General features: G+C 38.8%; 1 protein-coding gene across 1 annotated transcript in view; it reads right to left on the reverse strand.

Annotated features, from left to right (window-relative positions):
- Nucleotides 1-293: 293 nt before the first annotated feature.
- Nucleotides 294-19062, reverse strand: part of zgc:162698 (uncharacterized protein LOC560165 homolog) — a 30204-nt gene continuing 11435 nt past the window's right edge. The window contains exons 6-20 of the mRNA XM_034199068.1: nucleotides 18117-18182; nucleotides 16928-17063; nucleotides 16312-16373; nucleotides 15428-15611; nucleotides 15050-15149; nucleotides 14524-14617; nucleotides 14372-14449; nucleotides 12915-13023; nucleotides 12767-12825; nucleotides 11401-11504; nucleotides 11242-11315; nucleotides 10928-10989; nucleotides 8590-8642; nucleotides 8460-8490; nucleotides 294-972 (exon numbers count right to left, since the gene is read on the reverse strand). Of these exons, the coding sequence (XP_034054959.1) occupies nucleotides 931-972; nucleotides 8460-8490; nucleotides 8590-8642; nucleotides 10928-10989; nucleotides 11242-11315; nucleotides 11401-11504; nucleotides 12767-12825; nucleotides 12915-13023; nucleotides 14372-14449; nucleotides 14524-14617; nucleotides 15050-15149; nucleotides 15428-15611; nucleotides 16312-16373; nucleotides 16928-17063; nucleotides 18117-18182 (1254 nt within the window). The 3' untranslated portion in view covers nucleotides 294-930. The remainder of the gene's footprint in view (nucleotides 973-8459; nucleotides 8491-8589; nucleotides 8643-10927; nucleotides 10990-11241; nucleotides 11316-11400; nucleotides 11505-12766; nucleotides 12826-12914; nucleotides 13024-14371; nucleotides 14450-14523; nucleotides 14618-15049; nucleotides 15150-15427; nucleotides 15612-16311; nucleotides 16374-16927; nucleotides 17064-18116; nucleotides 18183-19062) is intronic.

Raw genomic sequence — 19062 nt, forward strand, 5'->3', positions numbered from 1 at the left:
TCCTCCGCAGGCTGACGAGGTTCAACATGGACTCCAGGATACTCTGCAACTTATACAGGTGCACCATAGAGAGTATCCTGACTGGCTGCATCACGGCCTGGTACGGCAGTTGCACCGCCCTCAACCGTAAGACTCTACAGAGGGTGGTGAAAACCGCACAGCACATCGCCAGGACTGAGCTGCCATCCATGGAGGATCGTTACTCCCAGCGGCTCAGGGTTATAGAAGACCCCCATCACCACAGCCACAAACTGTTCCCTTCACAATGACGCAAAGTAAAAACGACCACTCAATTCAGTTTCATATGTAGTCTTTATAAAATAATCTCAACATGAACAGTTTATTGGTTCAAATTGCACTGGAACCACAGCTGAAACCAAAACCAAATGACGACAAACCTCACAGCTCCAATAAGTAAGAATGTGAAAATGATGTGTATATGCATTTACATACAGTTAATTAGTTTATTTCAGATCTGAAAAACACAGGTAAGGACTCAACACAACCACTGGGGGCGCTCATGTTGTGTCAACAGTGAAAACACAAATGTCCGATGACTATATTGAAAAAGATAACATTTCCACAAATGCAAACAAGCTGCTCTCTAGCAGAACACGATTAGCATCAAATTTGTCTAAATAAACTTTAGATATTTATATATAAAATACAAATAAAAATAATCTGTGTGCTGCTCTGATCAATTTAACTCCCAGTCTATGTACAGTCAAGGCTTATAAAGCTCACAAAGTCAGGGTTAGATCACATTCAGACACACCGTCTCACAAAGCAAACACTCGCTGCCTGCGTTCCCTTTTCCTCCCATCGATTCCCTTTAAATCCATCCTATACACAACATTTATCTGTATCATGTATCTGTCTGTTTACCAGACTGGTGTGTTTTTCCCCCCCGCTCATCTCTCGTCTTCCGCTTTACTCCATCTTGGACATCTCGTATTTAGTCATTATTGTTTCCTGTAACAGAAAACATAACACAATAATAAATACCGTTTTACAGCTGCATGAGAAACTTTGATCCTGATACTAAGAATTGAAACTAGTTTTTTTTTCAAATCAAAAGAGCTACACACGAGGGTAGGGTGAAAAGCTATACATCATAGGATTTAAATATGGTGATACCGGCACACACCGGCACACATCAGTACACAAAAAAATTACAGGAAAAGTCTTGTCAAGAAAAAAAGGAAAAGGCGTGCTAGAGCGAGAAACCCTGACCCAAATTCTCACCTCTTCAGAGCAGACCAATCACAGCCTCAAGAGCGCAACAACGTCTGATTGGCGGTTTTTAAAAGTTACGGCATATCCGAAGACGGAGGCAGGTAAAGCAATTTCCCTTTATTTACCTCCTAATCGTGATGAATAACATAATCTGTTACTGTAGGAATAATATTTCATAAGAACACCTCTTAAATAATAAGCATTACATAGTATGCCATAAGGACACAGCACATCACCACAACGGAGCTGCCATCAATGGAGGATCTTTACTCCCAGCGGCTCAGGAAGAAAGCCCTTAGGATTATCAAAGAGCCCCATCACCCCAGCCACAAACTGTTCTGTCTGCTGCCGCAGCATCAGGACTAAAACCACCAGACTCAGGGAGAGTTTCATCCCACAGGCCAGAACACTATTAAACACCTGAACTTTTGAAACAACATCCATAACATTCATCTGGCTGCAACTTAGAAATTATTTATCTAATATATCATATTCCGATCACTTGTATATACTCTATAGACTCTTATTGCACTATTTCACTTTTTGTATTTACTTGCACTATTTTTTCTGTTTATCTGTTTTATTGTGTTACACTGTTGGAGGAGCCTGTGACCTAAGATTTTCATCGTCATAACTACACTGTAGCTATGTACGTATGACTAATAAAAGCCTTGTACCTTAGATAGTAGGAAGTTAATGCAATTATTTTCCTAATCTAATCTTAACCCTTGTGTTGTGTTCGAAAGCTGTTACCGTTCATGGTGTTTGCGGGTACATTTTGACCCATGATTTATTTCAGTCCAAAACACACAAGAAAAATTACTATCATCCAATATTGTTTTAACTACATCATAATTAACTTATTATCATTCATAACCGTACAATCCTGTTGTAATTGTATGGCCCCAAAACTCATCACACCACATATTGCACACGTTCATGTGTGTGTTCAGGTTCAAGTGTTAGTGTACATATTCTTTGTGAAAGGTCGAGTTCCCGTGGGGGGAGGGGGCAGAGGGAGGGGAGACCAGGTGCATGTTGCGAACAATTATTGTTACAGTGTATGAAGGGGGTAGGGGAGGGGTGTCTAAAGTCAAAGATTAATCTTGATTGGGCCAAATTTTACCAACAACAATTCTGCTGGGTCTTCCCAGACCCGAACATCAAATGATACACTTTATTTTTTAGAGACCTTCAGACTTGGCTAAAATGGTCAAAAACAGTTTTGTAGTGTTTAGCTGTTGTGGAGGATATCATGAAACCTTGTTCCGATAAAAAAAACTAGAGCGTAGGTATTATATAATTTTAACTTGAAACGGGTCACGGGAGACCCGAGCACAACATAAGGGTTCAAAGAAAAATGTATGCATTGTTCACTTACATATTATGAAACAGTTTAAAATGCATAATTAATATAACAGCCTTTATTATTACACGGCTTAGTTGAATATTTGACACTGATTGATCCAATTGGACATACCAGCGTTCTGCACATTTTCGCTAACAGACCGTTGCTCAGGAGGATCAAGGGAGTGTGTGCAGTCATATCAATCAGCAGAAAAAAGTCTGCTCAAACATTAGTTTCCTCCATCAGAAAACAAACTAAAATCCTTTTTGAATATTCATTTTTTATTTATTGAGATCATGACACTTTAGATTCATGATGGCTAACGGGAGCAGCAGAAGGAGATAAGTACACGGTGACGCTGGTACACGTTTTATTTACTTAGCGGAAGCAATCCCATCATTTTTAAACTAATACAAATGTTTTTAATCAATATGGGGAATCAAGTCCTTGGTTTATTTAGTGTGTAGCCATTTAATAGTAGGATCCTGATGCAAAGCACAATAATTACAGCTCACAGATCTAAGGAAGTCATATTTAAACCAGAGCCAAAGCTTTCTCTGTTCCCTGCTTCATGTCTTACAACAGGAACCCTATAAAATGTAATTCCATAGAGCAAGTACTTAATATGGACTTTAAAATCTATCAGTGTTCATACAGAAGCTTACATAAGAAATTGATTCTGCTTGAGAGGCACTTTGTTGATTGATGGATCACTTTAAAAGGTTCAGCTCGGAGATGAAAGAGTAAATAATTTGGAGATGGTTGAGAGAGATTGTGACAGAACATCAAATAATAAAGACAATAACACACACACAAGCATGTTGCAATCACATTGTTCTGCTCGCCATGACAACAGGGAGAAGGATAACAACAGTGTGATGTAACCGTAGCAACAACTGCTCTGCCTTGATGGTATGCCACCCCCTGCTGCTGACAATAAGAACTACAAATATGATAAACAAGTGTGTGTGTGTGTGTGTGTGTGTGTGTGTGTGTGTGTGTGTGTGTGTGTGTGTGTGTATCAATCTTGTGGAGATTTTCAAGATGTATTTTGTAAAACATGAAATGATTAAAAACGGATTGTAGAAAACAACATCTATGATTTTATATACTTCTTTTTTTTCATCCCTTCTGGTGACATCATTTAAACTTTGTACTTGGCATCATATTTTTGCAAGAGCTGAAGATGCTTTCCTCAAATTCTTAATATTGATCTGAGCATGACATTAAACTAGATGGGAAATGCTTTTACCATGGAGGATAAATGAAGGACATTCTGTAAGATATTTGACCAGCATAGCCTACAGGTAATACTTGCTATACTTGTCACGTTACATGTAAGTTTCGGTTTTGCTGTTATAGCACATCCTAGAGGCAATTGGCTTGATTGCAGCATATGCATGCTATTTTTGGCTGTTTGTGTTTTCATTGGCCAGTAGAGGTCACATCACATAGTCACATGACTGAGTTGAAAGGTCAGCGGCCATGTTTTTCTGACAGACAAGCTAGAGAGTGGGGGGTTGCGTTCCAATAGTCCATTTAGCTTAGGAACCTTCCTAATGGAGTGAAATGACCCGGAAGTACGTCAGTGGCAGCCATGATAAGTGTCGTTCCAATTCTCCAAATGAAAGGAAAGAAGGTTTCAAACTTCCTTTATAACCTCCTTTAGCTTAGGAACCACTGGACCTCCCTAACCGAAAGGAGAGGAGAAAATGCTGCCCCACAATGCATTGCAGCCGCAGCATTTGCCGTCACTCAACAGTCACGGAAACAAACGATTATGACCGAGAAATGATATCATGAAAGTTACGGTGCTTATTAAGCATTTTAAAACGTATGTGGTAAGTTGCCAAAGTACTTTGTTTTGAATGTTCATCAGTATTATAATCAAAAAGAGAAATATGAACGTTAGTTTTTACTGAAATGATCAAATAAAGTCAACATCTCACAGTCTTTACTGAGCTGTGTGGGGTTTGTTCAACTTTTAAAAGATGTTTGAATGGTGATATACACAGTGATAGATGTTAAAGACTAACGTTTATAATAAATACATTTGTATTGATTTTAAGATATTTTCATAGTTCATACAATCATACGTATTGGGATCATTTGTATTAATGTGGACCGGAGGGAGAGGGTGACGAGCATAAGTTTCACTTTCCTTTTTTATTTCAATTCCAACTTTGGTCATGAAGAATATGTTTCTCTGTTGTTCACGTTCATAAAGCAAAGCAACAGCATCAGAGCACGGTGCAGAGTCTCTAGATGAGTTTACAGTAGCCCCTCGTTCTTATTAAACATCCATGTTGTAGTCCGCTGTATAGAAAACTTTAGTTTCCATAGTTTCCCCACAGCAGCAGACGCACATTCATGACGTCCGCTGGCGCATCATAAACACGTCGGATAGTGAAAGTGCAGTCGGATTCTCTAAAGTACCGCAGTCTCTTCTCCTAAGTCCTTTTGAATTATCCTATCCACTATCCCTTAACCCCGTGATGTTTCACTCAGAGGTCAAGGAATAGGAGATAGGGTTAGAATTTAGGAGCTGATTTTTGGATTATCGGAATGCAACCGGGGTGTTTCCAAGCCCCCAGGAAGTGCGCCTGACTCAGATGAAAATATTTGTGGTGGCCAAACGGCGGTACTACACTTCCGTTTGGTTGCCAGGCCCGGAAACACTTTTTCCCATTGACTTACATGGAGAAAGAGTGGTCTGTAAATCGTTGGATAATTTTTTTTAAACTAAATAAACAACCCAGTATGAACACTTGTATAGCCCTTATTAAAAACATTCGTTCCTCAAGTTGTAAACATTTGCTAATAACGTTATTCTGAGAGTTATTTCCCTCTGTATTATGAATGCGCATCTAACCCACGGGACCGCGCCGCCCGGCAGGTTCATGTTACGTGTTCAGCAATACATGCGTTTATCTTTACCCATGGATGCACAATAACAACGGACCATATCGCCTTACTGCCATCCCACGGAGCTGTAATAATGGATATATTGCACATGTTTGCTGTAATTCATCATTTGTAAAATATTATACTACATGGGCTGTATGATTAAATCTTATACTGTAAATGTGGTATTAAATAAAGTTAATATTACCGACGGTAGATTAACGTCCCTGTAGCTTATTATTGCACTAAGAAGCTTATTGCACTGTATATATATATATATATATTAGTGCTGTCAAAATTATCGCGTTAACGGCAGTAATTAATTTTTTGAATTAATTGCGTTAAAATATTTAACGCATTTAACGCATGTGCAGAATGCCCCGCCCCATACGTGCCACCAGTGGCAGCGCCAGGGTATGGCTGGGGTAGGCTACACCCATACCAAGAAATGGCTTAGCCCCACCATGAAAAATGATGTTAAAAGAAGCAAAATAAAGTCTGCCAGTGCCAACTCGTAAATTGCACAGACAGCAGTTAGTAAGATTGATTTCAGTAGCCACGGTTTTGAAAACTTTTGTCACGTAGTGATCGTCTTCTCAATAGAACATCTTTGATAACCGCGTGGTGTTGTTGCAGGAAGTCCCGACGGAGAATACGTTTGCTGTAGTACAGGGGTGCACATAACTGGTACGCAGGTTATGTGCGTAATCTGAAATGCGTACCGTCACTTGTGTCACAAAGCGCATTTGCGTACCGACGTACTTGTGAAGCTTTTCCAGAAGGCGGTTAGATCACCGGACGACAGAGTCGGTCTCCGTGTGCACAGACAGGGCTGCTGTTAACGTCGGGCTGTACAACGGAATTGTGCCAAAACTATGCCAACCGGCTACGGAGGGAGACTCCTCCCTTCACTGGAGAACTGCGCTAAAACAGCTGATCACAACGTTCACACTCTGTGGTCACAAAGTACTCCCCACGGTTTGATGATTGATAGGTGTGTGGGTTGTCTTTCATTTTGACACGCAAAAAAATGTTATAATAAACATAGATACTGTATGTTAAATGGATATATCCGCCTTCTTTCATTTATCTTTCCATTCCCACAACAATATGCATAAATAAATGGCATATTTTGGACATAGTTCGAATGGTGATTAATCATGATTAATACATTTTTAAGCTGTGATTAATCTGATTACATTTTTTAATCGTTTGACAGCCCTAATATATATATATATATATATATATATATATATATATATATATATATATATATATATATATATATATATATATATATATATACAGTGCAATCATTCTTTCATGCTAAATGAAGCTCTGTTGGATATCACTAGATCCTGTTACAGCGTAATATAAGTACATAACGATTGATGTGTACATTAGCATCATTACTAGCTAGCCGCTAGCTGCTAACTGCCGCCTCGTTAATATCAAATCCATCATAATAACAAATCATTACCATGCTGTCATGAACGCGCGGTGCTGTTACGTGTACGCAAATTGACGTGCTTGACGTGAACGAGCATTTTGGTTAAAGTTGCGCATGCTCTATGAGTGCACATACGGGTACTTCTCAGGCATGCCGGGTAATCTGTGACGTTTCACTCTCTCAAAAGTTGGGCCATTTTATCATCATGCGATAATGAGCAACTCTCATAGGAATGAATGAGGCCCCGCCTCCCACGCTGTATCCAGTTATTATTATACATCCATGGGTGTTTCTCAATGTCGAGTACGCTTGCTTGGTAGCACATGTCTTCTGAGCGTCTTGTTTCAGAGGCGAGGCAAGAATACTTCCTGGCATTCGGAAAACGAAGAGTGGAACAGGCGAGCAAGTGTGTAGGTGTGCGTCATATGAGAGGCCCCGCCTTACATTTTCCGCCACAGATTTGGGGAAATTGGTCCGTGCGCAAAGCATTGTGGGGATTTTAAGTAAATAGTGGCTCTGGAGCAGCTTTACTCGAGATTGAGAAACACCCACAGTCACTACCCGATCTGCATCCCTGCCCTATCTGCAGTGTGCATGTAAGAGATGGTCCGCCATATTGGACAACTCCGTACGGCAACCCAACTAGGACACTTGACACAGTTTTTATTGGGTTCTTCTATTTGGGGTTAAGTACATTGTCAGAATAAGTGAGAAATTGATTTAACTTCTGTTAGACAGCTATCATACTGAATAAATATATACTGTGAATGTATGCACAAATGTATGGCATATATGGATTTTACTAACAGAAGTTAAATCCATTTCTCACGTATTCTGACAATGTACTTAACCCCAAATAAAAGAACCCAATAAAAAGAGTTGTTAAATAATAGTGAAGTCACGTTGTAATAACAATAACTCATCTCTCTCGGTTTTTTGAGTTTTCTTTTTGTGCTTTGCCAAAAGCCACTGTGTCAAGTGTCCTAGTTGGGTTGTTGTATGGAGTTGTCCAATATGGCGGACCATCTCGCACATGCGCAGTACAGATAGGGCAGGGATGCAGATCGGGTAGTGACAGAGAGCCACATGTTATACCTCCTCTTACATCCGGCTCCATCTGCTCATGTAGACCTTGGAGAGGCATTGTTATGATTTATCTATGTTTATAGATTTCATTTATGTTTATATTTTGTAACTGCTTTGTAGTTTTTACTTTCAGTTTCACAAGATTACTACAATAAAATGTTTAACTATCTGGCGATGTGTACATCATTGCTACGTGCCCAGGGGGCAGAATAATACTGTTGACAACTTATCTAAACGTTCTTAATCAAAGTTTACAGTTACCTGCTTACTAGTCAGTAAATGCACCATACTGACATTACTTCTTCTGTTTTTGGTTGCTGTATATTTTTAAACGACTTCAACTTTGAAACAGGATCTATAAAGTTGATTTTGAATCTCATTTCCTTTTCTGTGTGTGATTCATCATAGTTTAGTAATGACGTGTAAAAGCCTTACCTCATCAGAGTCCAGCAGGGGGGGTAATGCACTGTGAGAAGGAAGGAAAAGCATAACATTTAAGAAACATTCATTTATGATGCATAATTATCATAGCCAAGATACTGATGTCGCGCTGATGAAGACTTACACATCTGCCAAAGATGTCGGGATGTTCTCTTCGACCCATTTTAGATCCTCATCCTGGAAAAACAACAAAGTGGTGTTAAGCTGATTTAATGTAAAAAAGATGATATTGCATGTGGCACCAACAGTTGTTTTAGGGCTTTGTTTCACTCTGGATGAAGCAGAGTGCTGAATATGCTGAATGGAGGTAGCATGACTGTAATATGCTGAATGGTTGTTATAGTCAGAATGACCTTAACCTTTTTCATTTAATTATCTTTTAAAATTTAAATAAACGGTATAAACTTAAAATAGTTAATACAATAATCTAATTTATCTTTATTTTCAAAAATGTGTCCTGTCATAGAGAAATTGTTTCTTTCCATCCTGGACAAATATAAACACAAATGATGTCAATCCAAACCACTAGCCCTAGTGTTGAGAATCTGAAATAAATACCCATTAAGATACATTTCATTATCTACATCTCGTTCTTTTGTCCATGCGACCCACCCTCGAGAATCTCAATTGATGGTCACATGGGCCGAAAGCACAGGAAAAACATGTGTGAACGGTATCACAATATGACGCCGTATTGCAGTCATCATAACATTTACTTCTTTGTATTGTACTGATCTCCATCCCTCACCGAGAAATAACATTTGCAATGTGGAATATCCCAAAAACAAACCAGGGATTATCAAGATTGCAAAAAAAAGGAGCTGCAAAGTATAAACCAAAAGATAAACTGTGAGGGGGGGGTGGGGGGGGGGGGGCTGACCTTCGTGTGTGAGTTGTACAGACAAAAAACGTAGTTCAAGGGTCATTGTAATTGGTGATAATGATAACTATGTTATACTGTGAAACTGGGATATTTCCTGACACAGACATCCACGCTGTTCTGTATCTAACACTACTGTGCACTCAGACATGTTGTAGGGTTGTAACAGTAAGAGATTTTTCATGCCAGCACAACCACCTGGTATGTTCAAGGAATATATATCTGTCCTTTAAGTGAAACTACCAAATGATCCCAATATCACTCAGGGAACCTTCCATCTCAGCTCCTGCACATGTACAACAGTGTTGAGAAAAAAAGGGCTGTCAAGTTAACGCGTTAATAACGCAAAAAAAAATTAACGCCACTAATTATTTTAACGCATGTGTATTTTTTGTCCTCGGCCGCCCCGTAGTTTCAGAGCGCATCGAGTTTAAAATACCATCTACAAGCTGATGCTGACAGCCCCGCTCCTGCCGCCCGCTTGCGGCAGACCACACTTCCACGCTCACCGGCAGGCACCGACTGGCTATTGGGAGGACCGGGAGGGTTTGTGTGTATGTGTGGCCTGATGCGAGCGAGGAGGAGAGAGACTTACGTGTATTGTTGTTGTTAGCATCTGGTGCTAGCTAGCCGCGCTAACGGATAAGGAGTGTTTAAAGAAAAACAGAGGAGCGACATTCTTCGCCGACAACTGCGCCGAGCAACTTCGACTTTATGCAGGAAGCCAGACAGTGGGACATTGTACGAAACAGTCAGCACGGATAGTGCGCAACATGATGCAGCGTCCAGGCAGCTCCCCGTTCGAGCATATGCCTTGGAATTGCACATAGCTCCAACGATGCGCACACACACACACAGCACCACACACACACACCACTACACACACACACACCCACACACCCACACTACGCACAACACAATCACACACACACACACACACACACACACCACACACACACACACACACACACACACACACACACACACACAACACACACACACCACACACACACACACACACCACACACACACACACACACACACACACACACACACACACACACACACACACACACACACACACACACACACACACACACACACACACACACACACACACACACACACACACACACACACACACACACACACACACACACACACACACACACACACACACACACACACACACACACACTTTGTATTGTATTATTGTATGAGAGGTTCCAGGTTGAATTGAGGCGAATATTTGTTTGTCATTGTTCAAATGATAATAAACATTAGCATAAAGCATATTTGTCCACTCATATGTTGATAAGAGTATTAAAAACTTGAAAAATATTCCTCTAAGGTACATTTAGAACAGATAAAAAATGTGCGATTAATTTGCGATTAATCGCGATTAACTATTTTAATCGACTGACAGCCCTAGAAAAAATACTTACAATTGAGGCAAACTGTTGTTAAACTGGAACTACTACTAACATCAAATTAGTTTGGAAATAGAGAATTTAAAAGAAAAAAGGTTGTGGCCAGACACACATTTGAAAAAAATGGCAGCTGCTGTTTATGTTTTACTCACCACTTTGTTGGCTTTGGGTGTTCCGTTGGTTTCGTTTTTTATGCCCCTCAATTTCATCCCTTCTGGAGACACAGGAATTAAAACAGAGATACAAAAATATGTAAGTCAGGAAGTAATTAACTAAGAGGTATAACTTTCTATGATGCATATTTCAGTAAAAGCGGATCATGTATTGGTTTGGCCGCATTAAGTTTAATTTGGCATTTAAATCAACTAATGTGGTAGAGGCAAAAGAAAAACTCAGGAAGGGAAGAAAGGAGGCAACAGGATAGAGAAAAGAGGAAGCAAGGGAGTAAAGGACGAATATTTGTTACCGAAAGCCTCGTTCGCCATGGGCTCCTGCTCCTCTTCCTCACTCTCTTCATCGAACAGAGGACTATAGGCGTACCTGATACACAGAGGAAAAAAGGAAGTGGATTATCTTTACCATTAAAAAGAGAAACAAATAAAAACATTCTTGACATCCTTCTTACCTCTGGTTATTGGCTGATGGTCGCCATAGGAACATGATGACCAATAGGATGATGGAGAACAAGAAGGGCCAGAACGCGTCTTCTATCCACAGCTCCCTCCAGTCCTGCAGGCACAAAGAGAGAGATCAGAATGAAAGCACTTCAAAAATCTTGATTTTCAGGAACAACAAATATTTCTCTGCTCTTGATCTGTGTATTAATGCTGAAATATCAACAAATGCACAAATGCAAAATGCACATTTTAAGTGATTCCAGTGTTTTAAGTTGATTAAAATACACTTGACTTACTAATACACTAAACCTACTAATGATAAATCGCAAAATGACCCAAATACCTCGAGGATAACGTTTATACATTTCTTTCCAGGGAATACGTTTAGATGAGATTGGGATAATTAGCACCATCTATCATCCAAATACTGTTAAAATATGCCAGTAGCTAATAGATTGGAAGTAAGATTTTTGTCCACCAACCAAGTTAATTCTGCATCTTTGGTGAAGTGCCACTGTTTTGTTTTTTTATAAACATGTTATGTTTTTAATAACCCTGTCAGCATAGATGCAAAAGTTCTAGTCAATATATCTAAACCATTTTTCATTAAAAAAAACAGGCTCATAGTAACTACAGTCTGAATCATTATTGCTTGATGTCATCTTTAACAGCTCAAAGCACATCCCAAGAGGGGCATTAGAACATAACATTTTCTAGACCGGAAACAAGAGGCCACCTCTGCTTTTAAAGGGGATGACTATGCATTAGCCTCCATGGCGATAGAACAGGACTTGTTATTGGAACTGAAACACTAAGATAATCTGTACAACAGACTGATTGAACTCTTCTTTAAGAAAGAAACGAGGATGGATTTTGTGTATAAATAATCAAACGTATTGGTGAGTATCAGCTATAATGACTTTTATTTACATTTTTTATATTTTCTTGTCATTTTATTAAGTAAATATTGATGCAGTTCTGCTAGAGATGATGTGTGTGGCGCAGCTGTGGCTGCAGTGAAAGGAGACTTGTTGCATTTTCTTTAGTAACAGCTTTCATTCTCGTTACATTAGATATGCGTTTCTGTACAGTATTAATTATTATTACTGAAGGCCTAGGTGTGAAATGCATGGCCCGCAACAGCTTTTGATATAAGGCATATAGCCATTGATCTTGACTCAAGCAGCTGCAACGGATATCTAGAGACTTTTTGTTGTTGTTGTATATTAATGTTAATTTAACTTAATTAATTTCAGTGAAATTCATGGATTATACAAATGCAACAAGATTTTATGGGCAGGTTTAACACTGAAAATTCCTGTTTTTTTTGTTTTTTTAAAGGTCACAGTTTATAGTAAAGCTTTAAGTACTCACAGAATGACAAGTATCACTCTTCAAAGTTGTGAAGGCCCAAATGGTGAAGATGACAGATGCTGTAAAACACACAAACACACAAGCTTCAGATACACAACGTCTGTTTTCAGCAGGTGTTAAAGACCACTTTAAAGAGTATGTTCCGTACCGATGACGGCGAAGATGAGCGTGTTGGTGAAGTGTCTGTAGAGAGACAGCTTCACCGTGTTCCTCCTCAGCTTCAGCAGCTTCATCGTTTGGGCCAGACTCACGAAGATGTGAACACAGTCAAGGAACAACAATCACCGGTAAAATACACTCTACTGCTGGATTCTGGTTCCAATGTCCTGTTTAAGAATATTGTGTCTACCATTTTCTGACTGATTAAGGACTGTAGAATAAGACTTGTTAGGTCAAAGAATGTTTTTTCTTCAACACATGCACATTGAATATATAAACTTGTTTCAATACCTTTGCAGCATTTTCTAAATGCTAATAGACTGTCAATTATCAGTAAAATACAGCCAAATATACAGCTCTGAAAAAAATTAAGAGACCATTGAAGCATTATCAGTTTCTCAGGTTTTACTATTTATAAGTATGTGTTTGAGTAAAATATTTAATTTATATTATAAATTACTGATGGAATGGCTGCCATACATGTAGAGATTGAGATTTAAGACACATTGAGTGGTTTATTTTTATTTTTTCCAGAGCTGTATATTCAAATTGTTCATGTTAAAACTTGATATTAGCATTTAGTGTGCCACCATACTAAGAAGGCAAAAAGGACAAATTAAAACGAGAGAGAGGGGGAAAAGTGTAGTTGTATTAAAAGAGGGGAAGGTGCAAGATATCCACCAACAGAGGGCAGAGTCGAGCACAGCCAGGGCAATAGCAGCCAGGAGAACTACATCACCTTTGGCCTACAGGGGAAGAAAAGAATGACAGAGGTGGAAAGGGGAAAAACATTTCAAACAAAAGAGGGAGAGTAGGTGGATAAAGGAGCAGGATGTGGAAAGAAAAGAGGGTGAAAGAGAAGACGAGGGAGCTGAGAATAGGCAAAGAGAGGTGACCACACAAAAAAAAAGGAAAATGAAGACGCATCACACAAAAAAAAGGTTTGTGTATATAAGTGTATAAGTGTTCAACTTTTGTTTCTGTTGATGATGGCTGTTGAACAGTAATTATTATAGTTAATGCACAACATTATTTAGGAGGTTATAAAAGTATTCATTTACTTTCTCTCAGCACAACCTCCTTCGATGCCTTTCCATGCCCTTGTTGGGGCTGAATCCAAGGCACAAACGTAGTGCTTACTGTTCACTCGAACACTAAAATAACAGACAATGATTATAGACAGTTATGTAAAAAAAAAGGGTGTTACCCTCTGAACTAAGATCTGAATATTTTAAATGATATCATTTTTGTTTTATTCATAAATCATAGTTCAATTTATTTACTTATGGTAGAAAATCATTTGTGTCATTTTAAGCTTTTAATAAATAAATAACTGATCATGGAACAACTAAGACAAAATTGTGTGTGTGTGTGTGTGTGTGTGTGTGTGTGTGTGTGTGTGTGTGTGTGTGTGTGTGTGTGTTTTTTACACATGTTAAAGGATATCCACCAGACAATACAGGAGTCAGTGAAGGCCATCACTATTTCACACAACAGTGTAGGTCGGATGTTGTCGCCTCGATCCTGGAGAAATACAGGTTACACATGCGAACACACAAAAGCACATGCACACACACACACACTTTTTTGTGACTTACAGCGTTGACTTTTAGGATCCCCCCAATGATAGAGACGATCAGGTAGAGCATACCGACCGCGACAACTCTGTGGAGCAACGCCCCGAGTCTGGGCCTGGTGATACAAAATACACAATATTAGGTTCAAGTTAATATTATTGCTTTTAACTAACCTAATACAGTTATGTGAAATTCATTGACATAATACATTCGATTAAAGTAATGTTTCTGTGTTTTCAGTGTGCCATTTGTGCCCGAGAAAATAATGTAGTATTTTTGTTTATTCAACATGAAGCATCCCCTGCCACGTTGCAATATATGGATAACCTGACCCAGATTAATAATTGATTATTAATCATGGGGGGATGTCTCCTTAACTTCCATGTTTAATGTCCGTTAACATTTGGATGGATTTGGCTCATCGTCATTTTGGACTCTACTACTTGAGTGACACCCATTTTTGAAACTATGTATTCATAGTTCCCTTCATAGCTATCATTTTAAGTGTAGACATTACTTTAGGTGAAATGAAACTCCTTCAGCTTACTTGACGATGCCATATCCCAGACTGGCGATGATCACCAGTATTCTGGCCAGAGTCCTCTTCACGGCAGAGAGCACCACAGCAAACACCACCGCCCCCTGGACTGCAGGAGGACATATCACAACGTGTTAACAATCCAAGCCCTGCGTAACAAATGTTCACTTCAATCACTCAATGAAACGCTTAATTTCTTCTGAAACATTGACTTTTAACGTTGACATTATGTCAACAATTTAGGTTAGTTAAAAGCAATAATATCAAGTTAAAGCTAATATTTTTTTAAACGTAATATTATTGCTATCAACTAGCCTAATACAGAGTTTTGAAATCTCTTGACATAATACATTTAATTAAAGTAAACGTTTCTGTTTTTCAGTGTACCTGACAAGCCATTGTATCTGATGTTCTGCAGCTCAGCGTAGTAGACGGCTTTCTCCACCATGCCCAGGAAGATGACTCCTCCGATCCAGAACTGGATCCTGAGCAGATCCCTCCAGTAACACGCCGACAGAACCAACCACAGCACCGCCAGCAGCACGTACACGATACACATCACCATGAGGAACTGCAGAATAACAGGGAGAAAAAACTTCTGACTTGTGGAAAACTTGTGCAAGAAATGCAAATTGACAAAAAGAATAGATTTGTAATGGTTTGAACTTTGACCTGCTCGTATATGGAGGTATTAAAGTGTGATTAGCAATGATCATTGTTAACTGTGTGGCCTAACGTCCAACACAGTGCCTGCTTGTTAAATGCCTTTAACATAAAAATGTGCAAATGTGTAAGCTATGACCAGAATTTTAATTCCACATTCACAAAATGTCTGAGATTATGATCAGAATGTGAAGAGGTGATGCTAACCATGGCCTATCCTCTCTTGTAACACACATGTTCCTATATAGAGGCGACAGTGAGACACTGTAGCGTCAGCCTGCCGTCAGAATATCAAAAGGTACACCAATCGTAGAGCATAAATCGGGTGATGTTCTTTCCAACGGTGTTACTCCTGTTTGAGAAAAATACACTGACCAGCTGTTTTCATACATTTCTGAGACTCGCAAAATAAATGCTCAACAGATTTACATCTTCATTAGGAACCAAAAAAAGCAGGCCACAAACAGGAAGTGAGAAAATACTGAGAGCTGTGTGTGTGTGTGTGTGTGTGTGTGTGTGTGTGTGTGTGTGTGTGTGTGTGTGTGTGTGTGTGTGTGTGTGTGTGTGTGTGTGTGTGTGTGTATGTGTGTGTGTGTGTGTGTTCTTACCACCATCATAGGCCACTCAGTTGCTGAAATGTAGTCATGTGAACCCTTCATGCTGATCTCCACTGCAAACACAAACAAAGAGTTCATCAGATCCACGGCTCACTACATTAGTTTAACACTTTAGATCAGCTGACCACGCCAAAACACACCTTCAAAATGGACGGTTCAACTTCAACCTAAACAAAAATAATACAGCCTTTAGTAGTGTTATCACGGTACCAAAAGACTATGACTTTGATACAAAGCCTGCCTAAAGTACCTCAACATCATACTACGAAAAAAAACTAAAACAAGAGGATGGAATTTACTTAAAGGCTTAACTAAATGTTTTAAAAAAGAAAAATACCCACTGAAAATACTAAGACAATAATGAAACTCTTCATCAGGGATCAGGGATGTCACAATAGCAGAAATTAAGCAGTCAATACTAGTGACATTCCAGGATCCTTAATACAATTATCATTATATATATACATAATCCCAATTCGATACTACAGTGAAAAACAAAATAATACATCTGTGTGTGTGTGTGTGTGTGTGTGTGTGTGTGTGTGTGTGTGTGTGTGTGTGTGTGTGTGTGTGTGTGTGTGTGTGTGTGTGTGTGTGTGTGACTGACGCTGTAATTTCCAGGGTTCGAGGGTGTTAGCGATGTCCGGGGCCCAGGCATTGTCTTTGATTTCTTTGATTTTCAGGATGAACATGTAGGGTCCGTCCTCCCAGGTCTCAGCCACCGCACTGAATTGAGCTGCATCCTGAAAAACAAAGATAGAGGAGTATTCAAAGTTAAATAAAGTTATCATCACTCTTTATGACTGCAGCAGAAAAGATGGAGCTAAGGACGTAGCTTTCCTTTACATGACTTTGGGAGGGAAAAATATGAAGTGGGGATGTCTGGGGAAGCTCCAATAGAAAAATGTTAGTGTCAAATATATCGTTTTCTGCATTCTGGTAAAAATGTTATGCAAAACTCAAATTATAAAGGTCTTTATCTGAAAGAAAACACAATATTGAGTATAACATGTGACACCCAGGCTTTTGGGTTTTCTAACATATTAAAAAATATAAAAAAATATGTTGCATGCGATTTTGAAATTAAAAGCCTTTGAATTTCCATTGAACTCATTGTTCAAAACAATAAGTTCAATGCTCACGAATTCAGAAGGGAAAACTTCACATTTAAAAAAATTCTTATTCTCCTCACTGAGTCAACACACATGTATTGATTGACTTAAAAGTCCAAATGTGTTTCAGCAAGATTTCTTCTAATTTTGAGGGAAATAAAACTAATTAATACTACATATATACAATTTTGATTTAATTAGAAGAAAGTCATACTATATCAGAGAACTAAGTCATAATATAGTGAAACATTTATGAATATAAAAAGGCAGAAATCCCGCCATTTTGTGGCTTATTGTCCACACTGTGAACTTCACCACCTCCGGTAAAGTGAGGCTCACAGCTACGTCCCTCAGCTTTTCAGGGGGAAGTATTATTGAGTAAATGCTAATTCCTTCATCTATGAAATGGAGCCACCTTTGCTATTAACAGCTTAATTCTTAAAATAACATCTATCGATTGAAATACTACTGGTTGGAAAATGTCCCTTCTGCTCCACTGGTAGACCCCCACAAATAATATTGCTGGTTGGTGTCCTGTCTCTGCAGGATAAATAATGTTCTGTAACACAAAACCTGGTATCACCCAGCATTAAAACCAGCACGGCACGCTCCCAAGTCACAGGCTCCTCCCACAGGACGCCTGATACAGGTTCACCTCACCCAGCAGGACAGGAGCAGACTAACCTCTTTAGTAGTGACGACAGCCTTTCCTGTGACATTTGAAGCATTCTGCTTCAGTTCTGCAGCAGCCTGAGGAACAAAGAACAATAGGATCAGTGAATTAACTCAAACATGCAACTTTTAAAAGCTCAAAACCTAAAATAAATTTTAAAAAAGGTTTCACGTCACAAAATGCCTTAATCTACATATCAGGGAAAGATAATACCCTAATGATTTAAATAGGCTATACAAGTGTTTATACTGGGTAGTTTATTTAGTTTATAAATGTCTCTTTCATAATGTAATTCAACAGGAAAACGTTGCATGTGTTTCGGACAGTCCGAACTTCCACTTTCTTTCAAAGTGTTCATCAAACATACTTTCTCTTTCACTACGTTTCTCTTTATGATATATCTGTTAAATGAATGTTCTACTGGAGTTCTAATGTTGGTTCTGCTACATTTTCTGTTATGTGTTCTACTCTATGAACTTAAATTAACAGCATGAACTACACAAACTACACGTTCTAATGTTTTTCCTGTTCTGCTATACTGTATGTTGTATTTTCTTTACTGAGTATTCTAAGTGTTGTTCTGCTGTGTGAGAGAGTTGATGTGCACACCTTTGGTTTATACGAAAATATACGTTTGGAATGGTCTGTCAAGTTCATAAACATTTTGAACAAAGGCAAGACTAACATTTATACTTTTTGAAAATGAACTAAAAAATGAATTCAAATAAATAATAATTTAAAAACACAGAACAATAGAGTTAAGGTGAGTTATATTTTGCTAATTATTGGAGATTAAATATTTATTTTCTAATAATTATACTGTGACAATTTCGTTAAATGCCAGTTCAGCAAAAATACTCTTCACTGTTCTAACCATGACTGTGGAATCTGTGGATCTTTATCATCCCCTGGTGGTCAGCACCATATAGGTGTTCATATGTCAATCAGATGGGACAT

The sequence above is a fragment of the Gymnodraco acuticeps genome, unplaced genomic scaffold (assembly GCF_902827175.1).
Source record: "Gymnodraco acuticeps unplaced genomic scaffold, fGymAcu1.1, whole genome shotgun sequence".
Lineage (NCBI taxonomy): Eukaryota > Metazoa > Chordata > Actinopteri > Perciformes > Bathydraconidae > Gymnodraco > Gymnodraco acuticeps.